Source organism: Aplosporella prunicola (assembly GCF_010093885.1).
Source record: "Aplosporella prunicola CBS 121167 unplaced genomic scaffold K452scaffold_10, whole genome shotgun sequence".
Classification (NCBI taxonomy): Eukaryota; Fungi; Ascomycota; class Dothideomycetes; order Botryosphaeriales; family Aplosporellaceae; genus Aplosporella; species Aplosporella prunicola.
Genome location: NW_022983538.1, coordinates 864,878 through 882,742, shown reverse-complemented (window position 1 = coordinate 882,742; position 17,865 = coordinate 864,878). Strand labels below are relative to the sequence as shown.

The following is a 17,865-nucleotide window of genomic DNA, read 5'->3' as shown; positions in this document are numbered from 1 at the left end:
AATACCACGACCCTGCGCAGCTGCCATCGGACCGCCCTTCGAGTCTTCTTTAGCCCACCTTCCGTCACCGTTTTTTCTTTGGCACACGCAAAATCTCTGCCAGAGAAGGCGCGCTCCATGCGAACCGCTCGCTAACGACCATCCTGCTGCGCCGAGAGTGCGCTGCTTGCGGATTTGCCCCACCACGACGCAGACACCATGTTCGCCCATTGCGAAGGCCCGCTCTGGGGTGCTGACGACTTCTCCATCTGCTTTGAGCAAGAGTGAGTCTGCCCGCCCTTTCGTTGCTCGCTCGTTGCTAACGACGCCCCAGTTGGCTGCAGACGTTGTTACCTTTGATTATCTGTGGCGCATCGGCTCTGTACCTGGCTTGGCAGCTTGTCTGGGCTTGGAAAGAGTCCAGATACTACGTTGCGTACCACACCTTGGGATCTCCTTGGTCTACACGTACTTCTCAGCATGGCGTCGGTGTTAACCAGTACGACGAAGACAGTGATTCCGACGATGAGCTCGAGCGCAACGACAACCTCGCCCTGGTCCCCACCCGCACCAACGAATCTTTTGTCAACGTGGACAAGCCGCGTGGGGAGGTCCTGCTGGTCGTGATTGAGGAGTTGGCGGTTCTCGGAGAATTGGCCATTCACATTGCGGCTTGGGTCGAGGGCGATGGATCTCCGCTGTGGGCTATCGCGGGCATTGCGGTCTGGGCATACATCTCAGTACTGGCATCGATGAGGCTGCTCTTGTCAAACACGAACAAGCTCACATTCCCAAAGCTTTGGTACCACACAGCCTTCATCTACACGGCCTTCTGGATTCTTTCCATCCTCATCTTCCGCTCCGCCATCATCCATCCCAAGTCTAGCCTCGCGCAGAAGTTGACCATCGCCGACTTTGCTCTCAACACACTTCTGGCCGTTGTTGCTCTAACTTCGCGCAAGGGCAATCGCCCGGTGGAATTGGAGTATGAGGGCGAGCTTCAACCTTCAAAGGAGCAGACCGCCAGTGTTCTGTCTCTCGCCACTTTCGGTTGGGTAGATGCAATTGTCTGGCAGGGATACAAAAAGACATATGAGCTGGCAGACGTGTGGAATCTTACCCCGAAAGATAAAGCTGCTACGATTCTGGCCGATTACAGGCAATTTAAAAAGACTCAAGCTCTTGCTTGGCATCTGCTGCGCTACTTCCGCCGTGGCCTTTTGATCCAAGCCCTTTGGGCTGGGTGCTCTGGCTTTTTCCTGTTTGTGCCCACGATCTTGCTCAAGCTCATCTTGGAGTACGTTGAGAATCCGGCCGATACCCCTCGCAATGCGGCGTGGTTTTACGTCATCCTGCTCTTCCTGTCCGGTGTTACCACCGCGCTCGCCGACGGCCAGGCGCTTTGGATCGGCCGGAAGATCTGCATCAGGCTTCGGGCGATCATCATCGGAGAAATCTATGCCAAGGCCCTCAAGCGCAGAGCCGCCTCCGGTACGGACAAAGTTCTAGGCGAGAAGAAGAAGCCTGAATGGACTATGTCGAGGCGCGAGAAGTTCAAGAGGGTTATGTCTTTCGGTCGCAAGAAGAAGGTCAACGATGTCAGCAAGCCGACGAACTCGTCCAAGGACGCTGGCGAGTCTCAAGTCAGCTCTGGAGCTATTATTAACCTCATGGCGGTTGACTCCTTCAAGGTTGCTGAGATCAGCGCCTATCTCCACTTCCTTTGGGCTAACACCCCAGTTCAAGTCGTGGTTTCCGTCTTGCTGTTGTACCGCATCTTGGGACTGAGCTCCATTGCTGGTATTGGCATGATGATTCTCCTGCTGCCAGTCAACATGCTCATTTCTAAGCGTTTCGCTGCTATTCAGAAGCAGATTCTTGCAGCTACTGACGCGCGTATTCATACCACGAACGAGATTCTCACGAATATCCGTATCATCAAGTACTTCGCGTGGGAGCAGCGCTTCATTTCCCAGGTCAACGAGAAGCGTTCGGCCGAGCTGCTTTACTTGCGCCGCCGCTACCAATGGTGGGCGGCAGCCGCCACGGTCTGGTCGGGTGCTCCCGTCATTATTACTTTCCTTTCATTCTTCGTCTACACCATTATTGAGAAGAGGGATCTCGTTCCGTCTGTTGCTTTCACTGCTCTGTCTCTCTTCCAACTGCTCCGCATTCCGCTCGATCAGCTTGCAGATATGGTCGCCCATGTTCAGGAATCCAAGGTCTCGGTTGATCGTATCGAGGAGTATCTGAATGAGCCTGAGACGGACAAGTACAGGCAGCTAAAGCACGAGGACTTTGATGAGAATGACGAGCCAATTATTGGTTTTGACCACGGCACTTTCAGCTGGGGAACTGGAGAGGGTGAAGATGGCGAGATTGACGATGCTTTCAAGATGCTGGACCTCGATCTTCGTTTCCACGTTGGACAGCTCAACGTCATCGTCGGACCTACCGGATGCGGCAAATCGTCTCTGCTTATGGCTTTGCTTGGCGAGATGACGCTCATTGAAGGACGTACTCATCTTCCTGGCGGCCGCTGCCGCGAGGACCTCACGCCGGACCCTGAGACTGGACTTACCGAGAGTGTTGCCTACTGCGCTCAGCAGGCTTGGTTGATGAACGGTACCATCAAGGATAACATTACTTTCAACAGCCCGTTCGACCCTAGACGCTACAAGGATGTGCTCGTGGCCTGCTCCCTCCAGCGAGACCTTGAGATTCTCGACGCCGGTGATCAGACGCTGGTCGGTGAGAAGGGTGTCACGCTTTCCGGTGGCCAGAAGCAACGTATCTCGCTCGCTCGTGCCCTGTACAGCAAGGCCCGTCACGTCCTTCTGGATGATGTTCTCAGCGCTGTTGACTCGCACACTGCCAAGTGGATCTTCGACCAGGCTCTGTTGGGTCCCTTGATGTACAACAGGACTTGTATCCTTGTCACCCACAATGTTGCTCTTTGCTTGCCCCACTCTGAATTTGGAGTTGTGCTCGAGAACGGAAAGGTTGTGGCGCAAGGAACGCCGAACGAGGTCATTGACTCCGGCAAACTGAGCGAGGATCTGTCCAAGTCTCGTCCTGTCTCTCGCGGACCATCCAGGGTTGCTTCCAGAGTCCCTTCGGACGTTGGTGGCGAAGAAGCCATGGGTGAGAACGGTCACGCCGTTGGAAATGGTACCGCGAATGGCACCGCTAATGGTGCTGCTCTGAAGCCGGCCGAGGATGCCAAGCCCCCAGAGGAGACGAAGGCTTCGGGAAGTGTCAATATGGACATTATCTACATGTATCTTCGCTCCATGGGTCGTTGGTGGTACTGGCTCATCGCTTTCGGCGTCTTTGCCGCCCAGCAAATATCTTCGGTTGCCACTAACATCTGGATTCGGCAGTGGGCCAACGCCTACAGTGATCGTCAAGTCAGTGTTCTCGGCGTCAAGCAAAATGCGGCCCCGATCACGCACACCAACATTGTCAGCGGCTTGGGCTCTTGTCTCACCAGCGGAAGTTGCCTTTGGCCTATGCCATGGTTCTCGTCCTCTGAGAGTGCGCCGGCCCTGCAACAACAGGATGGCTTCCAGACCTCCATGATGTCCGCTTCGAGCCACACTGAAGTCAACTCGGGCTACTACCTTGGGGTTTACGCAGCGCTCGGTGTTGCCTTCATGATCATTACGCTGCTCAGGGAGGGCGTTCTCTTTGCTGGCTCGCTCGCTGCCTCGCGCAGAATCCATCAGCGTCTCGTGGAGAAGGTTATGCATGCCAAGTTCCGCTTCTTCGATTCGACCCCGTTGGGCCAGTTGATGAACAGGTTCTCCAAGGACATTGAGTCTGTCGACCAGGAAATTGCTCCTGTTGCCATTGGTGTCGTGCACTGCTTGGCTTCGATTATTACGGTCGTCGTCTTGATCTCTGTAATCATCCCCGCTTTCCTGATCGCTGGAGCTTTCATCAGCGTGCTCTTCTTCCTCATTGGCATGTTCTATATCAACTCCTCCCGTGACTTGAAGCGTCTGGAATCGGTCCAGCGCAGCCCGCTCTACCAGCAGTTTGGCGAGACATTGTCTGGCATGACGACCATCCGTGCTTATGGAGACGAGCGTCGCTTTGTCCGCGAGAACCTGACTCGGGTAAACACTCACAACCGACCTTTTATCTACTTGTGGGCTGCCAACCGCTGGCTCGCCTTCCGCGTTGACATCGTCGGCTCTCTGGTTTCTTTCTTCTCTGGTGCTTTCGTCGTCCTCAGCATCGGCAAGCTTGACGCTGGTGCCGCTGGTCTCGCCATGACGTACGCTGTCACCTTTACTGATAACGTGTTGTGGTTCGTGCGCTTGTACGCGGCCAACGAGCAGAACATGAACAGCGTGGAGCGCATCAAGGAATATCTTGACGTCGAGCAAGAGGCTCCGCCCGTTATCGAGGAGACCAGGCCCCCATCCAACTGGCCCAGCCAGGGCTCTGTCGAGTTCATCGGCTACAGCACGAGGTACCGCAAGGACTTTGACTTTGTTCTCAAGCAAATCACTTTCAAGATCCTGCCGGGCGAGAAGGTGGGCGTTGTCGGCCGCACTGGAGCTGGCAAAAGTTCGCTGGCTTTGGCATTGTTCCGCGCTCTGGAGGCAGAGGAGGGCAAGATTCTGATCGACGATGTCGACATCGGACTGATTGGCCTGCAGGACTTGCGGGAGAACATTGTCATGGTACCGCAAGGTAAGTTCAAGTCTACATCCAAAGGCCATACAGAAACTAATTGATGCAGACCCCACGCTGTTCAGCGGCACGATCCGTAGCAACCTCGACCCGTTCAACCTCTTCACCGACGAGGAGATCTTCCACGCTCTTCGGCGCGTACAGCTCATCGGACCTGCGAGCGCAACCGGCTCGGCCGCCGTCACTCGCGCGCCCTCTCCGGACGGGGCGCCGCGGTCGAAGAAGCCGCTCGCGAACGGTGCCTCATCGGGCGCAGCGACGCCATCGTCCACGGCCGAGATCCTCGAGAACAAAAACATCTTCCGCAACCTGCGCAGCCCGGTCAGCGAGTCAGGCAGCAACCTTTCACAGGGCCAGCGGCAGCTGCTGTGCCTCGCGCGTGCGCTGCTGAAGAACCCGAAGGTGCTGCTGATGGATGAGGCGACGGCCTCGATTGACTACGCGACAGACGCCAAGATCCAGGAGACGATCCGCGAGATCCGCAACAGTACGATTACGATTGCGCATCGCTTGCAGACGATTATCGACTACGATAAGGTGCTTGTGCTGGATAAGGGCGCGGTGGTCGAGTTTGGCAACCCCCTTGAGCTGGTGCAGAAGGCGGAGGGCGTGTTTAGGGGCATGTGTGAGATGAGTGGGGATTTTGAGACGCTGGAGCGCGAAGCGAAGAAGGCGTGGGAGGCGAGGCAGCTGGTTGACGTGGGGGAGGGGAGGGAGTAGGTGTGTTTGCAGGGAGTGAATAGGGAATAGGAGGAGGGGGTTATGGGTGTGGATAGTAAGGTATGTGTGTTTGTGGGTGGGTGTGGGGACTGGGAAAAGGGGGTTTGCATAGACTGGCTGGATGGACAGATGGATGGACGGTGGGGGGTTTGGATGGCTTGGGAAAATGGCGGTAATTATTGTTTGAGTTTGAGGGATGGATTGACGGACGGATGCCGCGGCTGTGATCCATGGCCTGGCGTCGCTGGTAATTATTGCATGCATACTTCACAACACCTTTACATCGACGCGGACGGGGAGGCTCGACGCTTGCACAAAAGTAGGCTTTTGAAGGGGCGGCGGTGGTGATGGCGAAGAAAGACATCGGCTAGGGCGGAGGTGCGGGCGTAGAGTTGTGCCTTCTTTGTCTGTCTGTCGTCGTTGCTTCTGCTGCAAGAGCGTTAGAGAGAGTGGTTGATTGTCTTGCTTTCTCGTGTTGTTATTGTCACTGTTATTGATTTCGTCTTGACTGATGCTTTCTGGCTCCGTGCCGTACCGTTGTACGTCATCGTTCTTGCTCTGTCTAAAGGGTGTGAGTTGCGAATGTGTGTTTGGCTGTTTGGTTTGCGTTGTTTATGGTCTTTTGTTTGTGGTTTGACGTTTGTTTGCTTGTTGTTGGTTTGTTGGTTTGTTGCTCGTGGTTAGTGTGGTTTTTGCTCCGTTTGGTTTCGGTTTGTTGGCTTGTTTGGTTTTTGGCGGGTGGGGAGAGTCTGGCTGCTGTTGTTGGTATTGGTGGGTTGTTTGCTCGTTGGTGCGTGGCGGGGGGGGGGACTCCAAGGCCGTTGAGGGCGACTCCAAGGACGGCTCCAAGGTTGGCATTGCACTACTTCATCCTTGTGAAAGCCACTGAAGTCCATAAATCAAAGCCTCGATGAAATACCGTCCAGTCGACTAGTCGTATTGTACTACTTTTGAATTGATTCGTTATCATGTAAAAGATGGTCGAAACCCATAACCTGGAAGCCGCGGTCATGTCTATTGACATGCGGCTGAAGGTCTCTGACGTTCTGCGCCGTAAATGTGCAATAGGGGCACTTAACACCCTCAACAAAGTGACGTTGTATGTGTAAGAAGATTGGGTTGACGAGGTTCCGTCGAGAGTTTGACATGCCAGCATAGACCTTGATGTTGAATCCAGTATGTCCTTCGCAGCCTTGGTCCGGGCAACAGATCATCTTCGTCTCGTTCAAGGTCATTCTGACCTACAACAATCTGTTCCGTGGAGTAGGCTTGTAGCCCGTGGAAAGAGTTTGAAAATTAGCATCGTCGGTCTGCGAAACTGGAACGTGACCGGGATCAATTCTTGTGGCATTTCTGCCCCTCACCCCCATGTCGTGGGGCTCTCGATGGCCGCAACGGCTGACGATTTCCCGACCCGCTCATCGACTGATTTGGCCATTCTGTCTGTGTTCCTGTCTTCAAAATCTGCAACGAATTGTGCGTAGTCGAGACCGGTTTCCTCGGCGAAGTTGTTCTCATCCTGGTATAAATACAGACGAACGTCTGTATCCAGGTATGGCTCGATAAGTTGGGCTAGACCTCTAGCGTTGATATGGTGAGTGTCGAACTGGTGGATTTCGCCAATGTCACACTCCTTTCAAATAGCTCCCTGAACCTTTTCAACTGCGGGATTGGCGATGCGGCCAAGTTCTCATTGGAACTTATACCGTTCAATACCACACTGTGGACTTGCAGCTTACACTTGCAGTATGGATGGCCCCTTAAATGCATTTGTTGAAACTTGAAGGTAATGGTCGGCAAGTTTGTTGGTCCTGTCATGTAGCTGGGGCAACTCGGTCTCCGGGTACGCGACCTTCCCCGACCGTTGTTGGACCGAATAGGGTAGACCTGCCAATTAGACGTCTAATCAGCCGGATCAGGGCTCTGATTTGGCCAATTAGGGACGCTACACGTGACCCGTGCTTGATTAAAGCGATTAGACGTCTGATCTGGTGTTGTGGCGTGATTCGGGTGTCTCTACTGACTCGATAAGCGATTATTATCGCCTCTAAATAAAGGTATTAACACCGACCCGCGCGTTTAGGGCGGGCAAGTAGGGAGTTTTTCTAAATATTCAGTATTAAACTGACTCGCAGAAGCGCTGCGAATCGGCGTGCACGGCCCACTCAACACCCGATTAGACGCCTAATCGCTTCAATCAAGCACGGGTCACGTGTAGCGTCCCTAATTGGCCAAATCAGAGCCCTGATCCGGCTGATTAGACGTCTAATCGCATGTGGTCCTTATTCGGTCCAACACCGTCAGCCTTGCTGATACGAACAAAGTCTTACACCGATTGTAAAACCTGCACAACTCAACGTATAGTCGTGCAAACATGCGGATGCTACTATCCTTGCACTTCAATCTCAAGTCACTCTGAATTTCAAGTTCTATCCCACTTATAAGAACGTGTAGGTATGCGCGCGGTATCTTTCAAATGCTCCCTACAGATCACTCCGTAGGTAGATATAGAGCCTACCTTCGTAGCTAGTACTATTATTTATAAACGGCAGCGGGTCCTTTTACAGGCTCGCTATAAATTAATCCGTATCTAGATATAGAGGCTACCCTCGTAGCTACAGGTATTATTTATAAACTGCAGCGGACTCTTTTAAACGCTCCCTACAAATCACTCCGTATCTAGATATAAAGGCTACCCTCGTGGCTGGAGGTATTGTTCACACACGGCAGCGGGTCCTTTCAAACGCTCCCTATAGACTACTCTGTAGGTAGATTGAGAGGCAGCACTCGTGGTTGGATAAATTGCCCACGAGGGGCATGTAAATCATAACAATACCTACCCCTCCGACCGTGGTAGGTAGGTTTTGCGTTACCGGATGACAACATTCTATGTTCTTTCACAACCACCCCATTACCACTGCCGCGCGCTCATCTTGACGTGCTCATCACCTTTAACAGATCATTAACAACACGAGCCAACTGAATCGAGTTAGCTACCATGTTATTGTCTCTACTATGACTACCGGCGCCTCCTCCGCAACCTCCTCCACTATCTGTCCTTCTTTTTCTACCCTCTTCGAACTTCTACTTCATTTGCTTGCCCGACTAACTTTTCAAACTGCGCCCTTTACATCACCCTCTTCGCCCTGAGGGGCGCTCATCGTTGCTATAAGAACTAACTGTTCGACGCCGGCCGACAGCGTTGACAAAGCGAGACGCGACACGCCTCTGATAGCTCACCGGGCAGTCCGTTCAGCTGTGGACCGTCTAAATCGGTCACAGTAGTCACTGCCAAATTCTGTGACCCCACAAAAGAGACAACATTCAAACAGATCACGGTAGCCATTTCCAATTTTGTGATCTCACAAAAGAGACAACGTCCAAACTCCAAGCGAACCACAACCACCACCTTCACTTTCACATCCATAAGCACCCAGGGACCCTTGCTTTGCCAACATGTCGACCGACACGACTGAGTCCAGCACAGATGAAGAGACCAGCAAATTAACTATCGACGACCCAAAGGTTAAGGCTCATGTCGAGAAACTCCACAAACAACTCTTGAGAATACTAGACGGAGGAGTACACGGGCGGGAGCAGACTCCGTTGCTGACGTACATTCAAGCCATCGTAGGCAAATGGCATGGAGACTTGCGGAACTGCACAAGTGCCTCGTTGAAACCGATCTCGGCCTCAGTGCAACGCCAGATACTTCAAGACATCTTCATGGAAAGGTCCGAGGTTGTCGCAGATGTCCCAATGCACTTGTTGGATCATACAAAAGTACCCACTCAACCTAAGGATCTACTCGTGCACGCTGCCGACCGGTCTACAAATACACCACTTCACACAAACGTTCAAGGAAACCAAGATGAAGTTTTCACGATGGAGGCAGATGTACTAGCTGCCATACAACTAGCAGACCATGACCCAGCATACCCATCTGACGAAGAAGAATTTCACGACGATGTATTTCACATCGAACAGAACATTTTTCGGCTCCAGACTATGCTGGACAATAACAATGTGTTCTCCAACAACAATCCCGACAAGACAGACTATGAACAAGCTTGCGAGCTGCTGGAACTTGATCCCGTACGTCCGATGCTTCGTACTGGCGATGACCCTGCGAGTCCCGAGGTCGAAATACTGCCGCACCAAGTCACTGCTGTCAAATTTTTCGATGACATACTCAGCCGGACGAACCTTAGAGGCGGTATCCTGGCCGACTCCACGGGGCTTGGGAAGACTTTTACGGCGCTGCTCAGTATCAACTACCTCGCCAAGAAGCGTGCCAAGGAGAATGCACCTTACAAACCATTTTTGTCATTGCGCCTTCCAACGTAACTGGCGACTGGATATCGGAGTTTAAGAGCAAGTTTAGTGGGAGTGGCTTGCAGCTCCGGTACATGTGTCAATCTGGCAGGACATCAACGGTCAGTGAGCATGTGCTCTGCTCTCTTACCTCCGATGACCTCGCCGCTGGACTGTCCGGAGAGTTGCCAGAAGATCATCCCAATGACTTTAGCTCTGCCAGATCATCTACCGCCTCCAAGATAATCCTGATCAGTTACGATCTGTTGAGCAACGAACAGATTCCCACTGGCTGTGGAGGATGTGTCGTCCTGGACGAGGCGCATAACATCAAGGATATGGATGCAGCCGCATTTAAGGCGACATTGAGCCTCGACGTCAATAACTATATCTTTTTGACTTCGGCACCCATTAATAGCCCCGAGGACCTACAAGCGTACCTTCGACTTCTCCAACCTCGGAATTACAAGCCCAAATGGCCTGATTCTGCTATGCTCGACGATGAGGATTTTGTCTCCTATTACAGTGAGCTAGGTGATCAAGACGAGAGTTTGCTCAATGCTGACCTTTTTCGCATGTTTCTAAACATGCAGGATATGTTGAACACCACAGCGGCTGACCGGGTACTTACCCCCATACTCAGGCTGATCCAGCTACGTCGCACTGTCACTTCCATAATTAATCGACCGCACCAATACGGAGGTGATTTCAGTGTCGCTCAGTGTATCGCGCCTCGCCGCGCATACATGGTCGAGTTGCAGCCACACAAGTCTGAACGAACAGACAACAACAACAGAGTTAATAATACCTGGACCCAACAGTACCCAGATGAAGTTGATGAACCGACCTACAGATCTGTCCTTCATCATTTGGTCCTTTCGAACGGATTCACGGGCCTTGGGGGGCTGCATCACCCAGTCGACCTCCAGGAAAGAGCCCTGGAAGGATTAGACCCGGCAGACCATGGCCTCTCTTTCCTTATTACTATGGTCATAACCGACCCATGGGCGCCTGCCAATATTCTCGAAGAGCCAGAAGAAAGACTGGCTTATATTTGCAGGCGCTCCGCCAAGCTGTGTGCACTGGCAGGTATCTGTGATTTACACATTGTCAAGCGTAAAGAGCGGATGATCGTGGTTACAGAGACCCCGGAGTTCCAATGGATCGTGGAGAGCTTCGCGCTCCTTTGCGGGTTTAATGTTGCAAGCATCAAGGAAGACACACCGGCGGAGGAGCGTGAAGCCATCACTGATGCGTTCAACGACCCAGATGTGACTGAGTACCAAATACTTATCTCCACTGGGGACTTGATCCGGCAGGGTCTCAACCTGCACAACCACTGCTGGGTCATGGCGATTATGGATCCTCCACGGAGCGCTTCACACGCTCAAAGGCTTCAGACACGTCTTTACCGCATCGGCCAAGCGCACCCTGCTTACATCTATACGCTGCACAATCGCCACAGTGTCGACGAATTCATCCAAGGACACAATGCGGAGAAGGTCCACGACTGGCTCACCGCTCTCGCTAGGCATTTCTACGAGCCCGACATCGCGAACACGGAGGAAGAGGTATGTCTTCGCACTGCTACACTTTTTGTAGCCTCACAAAACGTATGACTTGGATGCTAACCTTCTTTAGGTCGGCATAGATCTCTCAGACATGAAGGAGGAAATGTTGGACGACTGCATCAATTCACTCTTTTGCTCGTTGTTCGGCCAGTCCACTTCTTACAACACTGATGAATACCGCGACCCGGCGAAACTTGTTCCATAGAGAGGCTACTTCAAGTTTGAGTAAGGTAGACACAAAACACACTGAGATTTCAGAGGGTATGGGGTACACAGTACACAGTACATAGGTTACGGGTCACATTAGTAGATTGAGGCATGCGATTGCTTTAGGAGCTATTGGCGGATCGAATTCGTCTCTCTTAGATAGTAATGAATAAGAACGGTCCTTTCTACGCTATACTTAGAATGATCTGATAGCTCCGTGTTGTATAGCTGGAAAGGGCTACTTTATAACAACATCGAGACTTTCCTATGCTAGCACTAGACTTTTAGTAGTAGGGTTATAAGAGGTCTTTATCGAACAACTTTACTCTGAGTAGTCCTATAAGAGTATAACTATCTTCCCGTTTTACAAAAGGCCCCGGATAATTTACCCACCCCTTCTAGATATTTTACCCACCTCTTAACTATATAACGAGTAAAATTTATGATACCTATAGAGTACTCTTTAGGTAGTTATAACTAGAGTACAATGCTACAGCCAGTAGGCACTATATAACTACATAAAATTAAGAAGATATAACGGTATAAATATATACGACTGCTAGAGTATCTATAAGGGTATAAGAATAAAATATTCGAAAGGTATAAAGATACTTGTAAGGGTATAGAAACCTAAAATTTTAAAGAGTAGAAAACACATCATATAATTCTGTAGATACTATCACGTGGGGTGGGCAAAATATCTAGAGGGGGTAGGCAAATTATCCGGTGCCTTTACAAAATACTTCGAGCACTTTCACATCGCGAACCGCGGTCAATTCTAGAGCATTTGTCGTTGTGGAAGAGTAAAGCTACTACGGAAGAAGTCCTCAAAGGCGCTGTGCTTAGCATCGTTGGGAAGGTCGGTGCTGTCCAGGCACCTTGACGAAGGAAGGAATTGGTGTTGGCGGGTGAGAGTCGTGGGTTGCGACTGCCTGTCGTCAAATTAAGAAAATAGACGAACTAAACAATGTGCGCATCATTCTATGCGCAGATGCCGCCATGCGATACTGGCGGTAGGCTAGCTAGCACAACAAAAAAATATTCGGTCCCATTTCTACAGATCCGGGCACTGAAGTAGAAAAAGGCAAAAAAATGCTCGCTGGCAGGATCGAACTGCCGACCTCCGGATCACCCGCTTCTGAGAAGCAGTCATATTTGGAAATATGAGACCGGCGCCATAACCAACTAGACCAAGCGAGCTGGTGCTTTGATGATTGTTTGGTCTTACTATTGTCCTTATCAATTTGATTTTGGCTCACCCTTTTGCAGCTTTCGCGCACGATGGCTGTCATTGGTCAATCTACTAATTGACGGCAAGACTCTCCAAGTATAACTTTCATCCGAAATATCTGCAGGCAAATTCCCGCTCGTTGTCCGCTCTCGATCTCGAGGCTGCATTGTAAATTTCGGAGGAGTATCCGAAAGTCCGTTGGCCCCAGAGAGCAATCGCACAACAACGTGGACGCCATCCAACCACAAGAACCTCTCACAACAGCACCCCATGGCAAAAGTCTTGCCTGGAACGACGTTGAAACGTTCGGAGCGACCATGACCACGCTTCGCGAGCATTCTCCACAGCATCTCCGGGCGCCGGCGCCGAATCGTCCTCACCCAACCAGACGTTACACACATCTTGCATATCCTCTTTTCGCCAATCTCGCAATCTCGCCTTATCCGCAGCAACACGATGGACCCACGCCGCTAACATCTGGCACCAGTAGATGGGGAGACCCACACTCTCCACCCAGCGCTAACGGGCGGCCTGGACGCGCGGCAAGAAAGAGGAGGCAGCAGGCAGCAGCAGCAGCAAAAAAAAGCGCGAGGCGAAACGGAGTTCGAGAGAAATGAAGGGCAACAGCACGACGACGAAAGCAGCAACCCTGGTCTCGAATCTTCGGGAATCTCGGGTTTCTCATGCCTGCCGGGGGCCCGGGACGGCGGCAGCGTCTTGCGCCGGGACGCCCGCTTTTGGCACGTTGCAAGAACGCGGTGACGAGGCAGCTGCGAGTAGATTGACGAGTCTGATCAGCTGCCGGCCCAGCAAGGTTGATCCATCTTTTCGACTCGATCTGTATACACTACTCCAGGCGCTAAGCTTTTGCTGTCGCTTACTGCGGCTTCCTTCTCCACGAAAGAACTGGCTAGCATCAGGTGCGCAACAAGCTGAGACCACGCCTGCATGCCCGTCGTACAGGGCGTCGGCGCATGAAAGTGGGATGGGGCGATTGCGGAGAAGGGGGGACTCTAGATATCTGTCACATTCTCTCGGGGGTCCGAGGAACGACGGGGCGAAGAGGTGCCATGCAGTAACCAAGGCCCAAGGCCGTTTTCGACATCCGGTGGGTCTGCCCTTTGGGACGCAGGATGACGGGCCGCAGATGTCATGCGAAAATGGTCATGTCGTACCCAGCCCGAGCATTGCGGACGCTGGAGAGCTGATTCGCCCTGGCTTTGCAGCGGCCGCCGACGTCTTGCATATTCTCTTTTCTTGCTTGAAGATTCGACGAGGCAAGAGACGGAAAAGAAATGAAAATAAAAAATGAAGAAAAGAAACACCATACTCACAGCTTAAATAGACGATGCGGAAATCGACCGTTGCGTCTGCCTCTGAGCTCCTCACGCGTCCGCTCCATCGACAGCTGAGAGCCAATCAAGCCCGGCATGGATGGGATCCAATACTTCTGAAAAGAACCATGACCCAGAGGGAAGTAGAGTTTACGTTTCGATACAACCTCAATGAACACAGACCCAACAAAGCGTCGTGAGGTCAAAACCTGGCGCATGCCCCCAACCCCCCCGGCCGGGTAGAATGCCCTCACACACAGCATGCCCGCGGGCAAGAAGAGAAAGAAGAAGGGCACACACCACCCGCACGCCCGGCCGCAACGCACGCACACACTCGCAGCGGGCATACCCACACCTACCCGTAGGTACACACGCGCAGACGTCAAACCGGCTCGCCTCAGACACCACACGGCACGGGCGCTCATCAGTGCGCACTCACTTCACCACCCCCTCCCTCACGTACGCACTAGCTACCGCTGGGACGGCGCCTTGCCGCGCCACCAAGATGACGGACCTCAGGGTTCAGGCCACCCCCGCCGAGGCGTCCAATCAGTGGCAATAGCCGCGCAAAACCGTCACCACCGTCACATGCGCCACGCGCCCTCTCCATGTCTCTCCCCCTTCTTGATGTCTCTCCCATTCTATCTCTCTTCCTTCTTGGCTCTGCCACTAGGCACATAGTCTGCTCCCTCGCGTTTGGCCCTAGTTTCAGCCTCGTTCCCAGCTGGCGGCCTCCTTCCCGACCCTGGCGCTCCCGCCCGTCTGGCCCAGAAAACGCCCCCTCCCGCGCCCCGACGCTCAGCCTGCGGCGCGACCGGCGGCGCGCGCGAGCCGGTGCTCGCCGATGCCGGGTGGGTTGGTGGGTGTGTGGGTGCGTGCGTCGCGGTGATGGCGGTGATGGCGGTGATGGCGGCGGCGGTGGTGGTGGTGGTGGTGGCTCTGCGCCTCTTCCTTCGCAGCTGGCTCAGCTGGTAACCAGTCAGTGAGCGGAAGGGAAGCATTGGCAGCCTGATGGCAGGAGCAGCACCAATAGCGCAGCCGCTCCCCCATTCTGCTCCTCGTAGTAAGATTGGCGACGACCTCGACCTCGACAGCCACCACCACCACCACCACCATCATGCCAATGCCAATCAGCAGAGAAGGGGGAGCAGCAGCAGCAGCAGCAGCAGCAGCAGCAGCAGCAGCAACGGCGGTACCAGTACCGCGCACCAGCACCAACCACCAGCACCACAATCAGCACACCCACACAGAGAGACACGCCCCCTACGCAGCCCATACGAATCCCAACCAACGCACCCGCATCCACCCGGCCCAGCGCCCAGCGGCAGCCACACGCCGGGCAATGCGCATGGCGGGCGGGCACTCTCATCCGCATGCCCAAGCCCATGCTCATCCGCATCCGCATCCGCATCCTCATCCCACCCACCTGCCCCACCGCCCCCGTCCCAGCGCACTGGTCCCGCGGCGCCACGGGCCCGCTTCCCCGACCGCCCCGCCCGGCGACGTACATGTGCGGCGCCGGCGACGCGTACGTATGTATGTACGGATGCGCGGTGAGGCGCATGTATGTACACGAGGCGGCGCGGGCAAAGCGCGGGCGCTGACGAGCGGGAGCGGGCGGGCCGGCGGCGTGGGTGCGTGTATATGTAGGCTTGCTTGCTTGCTTGCTTGCTTGCGGTGGTGGTGTGGGTGGGTTGCGGGGGTGTTGGTGCAGGGGTGTTTGGGGGTGCTGGTACTGGTACTGGAGGCGCGCGCGTGGGACTGGGCGCTGGGGAGCCAACGAACGAATGAACTAACTAACTGACGAACTAACTAACTGACCGAGTGAGTGCCTGACTGTGGGGAGACGGATTTGGGGAAGAGGGCGGCGTGGGTGTCAGGGCGTAATCCGTATCGACGGGTCTAGACTGCGGGCGGGAGAGAAGGCGCATCGAAGACACACATACACATACACATTCACACACACGGACGGTAGGTAGGTAGGTCACTAACTACCTAGGTAGGCCAAGCCACACACGCAGCCGCCAGCGCAACCGCGTCCAGGCCTGGCGGGCGTGCGACGACGTCACGGCGCGCGCTCGCGCGCTCTCTCTCTCTCTCGCGCGCGCCAGGCACGCACTGCTCACTAATTACCTAACTCACTCACTCACTAGGGACGCACTAAGGACGCGGGCAAGCTAACAATAGCATCAGCATCAGCGGCAGCGTCATCATCATCATTAGCAGCAGCGGTGCGTCGCGATCATCAGGGGCACCAACCAACCAACCTAGCAGGCAGGCAGCAGGCGCAGGGACGGGCGATGGCGATGGCGATGGCGACCTGGGACCGGGCAGGGCAGCGCGGCATGTTTGTATGCATGTAGGTGTGCATGTATGTATGTACCTATATATGTATGCATGCGGGTATGCGTATGCGTGCGTGCGTGCGCGTAGGTGTGAATTGGTGTGGTGGGTGCGTGTTTGCGGTGTATGTATGTACGTACGATGCGACACGATGCGATACGATGGGGCGAGCAGTCGCGCAGCGCAGCGCATCGTGGGCGCTGATCAGACGATGGTGGAGGGGTGGGGGTATTGCCCGCACTGTCCGCACTGCGCATGGACTAACTACACATGGGCCGTGGTGTGTGGGAGGGAGAGAGTGAGCGGGTATAGGTAGATAGGTATAGATAGAGGGATAGATGTCTACATAGCTGGATAGAAGTAATTGTTAGCCTATCTAGGTCCTTCTCCTTCTCCTTTTATTTCTATTTCTACGTCTATATCCACAGCTATAAAAAGCGTAATAATCCGCCATCCGCTGCAAAGCCGCTGCAGCGCAGGAACGAGGAACGAGGAACGAGCTCTTCTATACATTATACATTGCATTACACGCACGCGCAAGCAAGCGCATAAGCTCTCCTCATCCTCCTCCATAGGCACGCTCCTAAACTCCCAAACTCCCAAACCGCCGCACCCATCCATCCAACCAACCAACCAACCAAGGGGTAAAAAAAGCAAGAAACCAAAAAGCAAAAAGCAAGCAAGCAAGCCCGACCCAGCACGCCGGCCCAGCCGCCCCGCGCCCTGGTCCGAAACTCCGTCCCGCGGTTCCGGCCACGGGGGGCTGCTTCTATGGGTCTGCTTCTGCTTCTGTTTCTGCTTCTGTTTGTAGCTGTTTGGTTGTTTGGTTGTTTGATTGTTGTGTTGTAGTGTGCGGGGTAGGGTAGGGTCGAAGGGTCGAAGGGTAGGTGCGTGGGAGGTGCGTAGGTGGGTATGTAGGTAGGTATGTAGGTAAGGGTGGATGGATGGATATGTGTGTTTATGTAAGTGCAGCAGCAGCAGCAGTGTAGTAGTAGTCTGGATCTATCTTCTTCCCCCTCCCTTCTCGCGGGGAAAATGCGAAAATGCCTCCTCCTCTTCCTCCTTCCAGCACCCAAGCACCCAGACACCTAGATACCAAACACCAACACCCCTACCGCTGCCTAGGTAGGTTTCCCATTCCGTCTCGCTCCCGCCTTCTAGGCCTCTTCTTCCCCGTTCTTCCCCTTTCCCCCCGTCCCCTCCCTCCGCCTTACCCTTACTCTTACCCATACCCCTACCCCTACAGGACCCCATCCTCAACCCCATCCCATCCCATCCCATTCACGTCTCACGATCACCCGTTCACTCACTCGCGCAAGGGGGAAGGGGACGCGCGATGCGGATCACCTTCCCCGTCCCCCCGTCCCCTGTCCCCCGTCCGCGACCATCATCCCACCGCGATCCCCAGTCCCACCCGTACCGTACCCTCGACCCACCCCGATCGCACTCATGCCCCAGTCTC

General features: G+C 53.9%; 4 protein-coding genes and 1 non-coding gene across 5 annotated transcripts; 3 read left to right on the top strand and 2 right to left on the bottom strand.

The window, feature by feature from the left end:
• Positions 1–198: 198 nt before the first annotated feature.
• On the top strand, positions 199–5,403 carry K452DRAFT_225934 (uncharacterized protein; the record flags this gene model as incomplete). Its single annotated transcript, XM_033536790.1, has 3 exons — positions 199–263; positions 314–4,683; positions 4,733–5,403. 3 exons carry the CDS (start codon positions 199–201, stop codon positions 5,401–5,403), a joined length of 5,106 nt encoding a protein of 1,701 aa, XP_033398764.1.
• Positions 5,404–8,859: 3,456 nt separating this feature from the next.
• K452DRAFT_297556 (uncharacterized protein) lies at positions 8,860–11,493 on the top strand (the record flags this gene model as incomplete). Its single annotated transcript, XM_033542037.1, has 3 exons — positions 8,860–9,746; positions 9,830–11,288; positions 11,359–11,493. The coding sequence occupies 3 exons, from the start codon at positions 8,860–8,862 to the stop codon at positions 11,491–11,493; spliced, it is 2,481 nt and encodes an 826-aa protein (XP_033398763.1).
• Positions 11,494–12,588: 1,095 nt separating this feature from the next.
• K452DRAFT_t70 lies at positions 12,589–12,695 on the bottom strand. The gene has a single exon. It is a non-coding gene; the product is annotated as a tRNA-Met (tRNA).
• Positions 12,696–14,903: 2,208 nt separating this feature from the next.
• On the top strand, positions 14,904–16,042 carry K452DRAFT_14862 (uncharacterized protein). The gene has a single exon (XM_033535513.1). The coding sequence runs from the start codon at positions 15,178–15,180 to the stop codon at positions 15,862–15,864; it is 687 nt and encodes a 228-aa protein (XP_033398762.1). The 5' UTR covers positions 14,904–15,177; the 3' UTR covers positions 15,865–16,042.
• K452DRAFT_14863 (uncharacterized protein) lies at positions 16,043–16,685 on the bottom strand. The gene has a single exon (XM_033535514.1). It carries the CDS (start codon positions 16,593–16,595, stop codon positions 16,221–16,223), a length of 375 nt encoding a protein of 124 aa, XP_033398761.1. The 5' UTR covers positions 16,596–16,685; the 3' UTR covers positions 16,043–16,220.
• Positions 16,686–17,865: the final 1,180 nt, after the last annotated feature.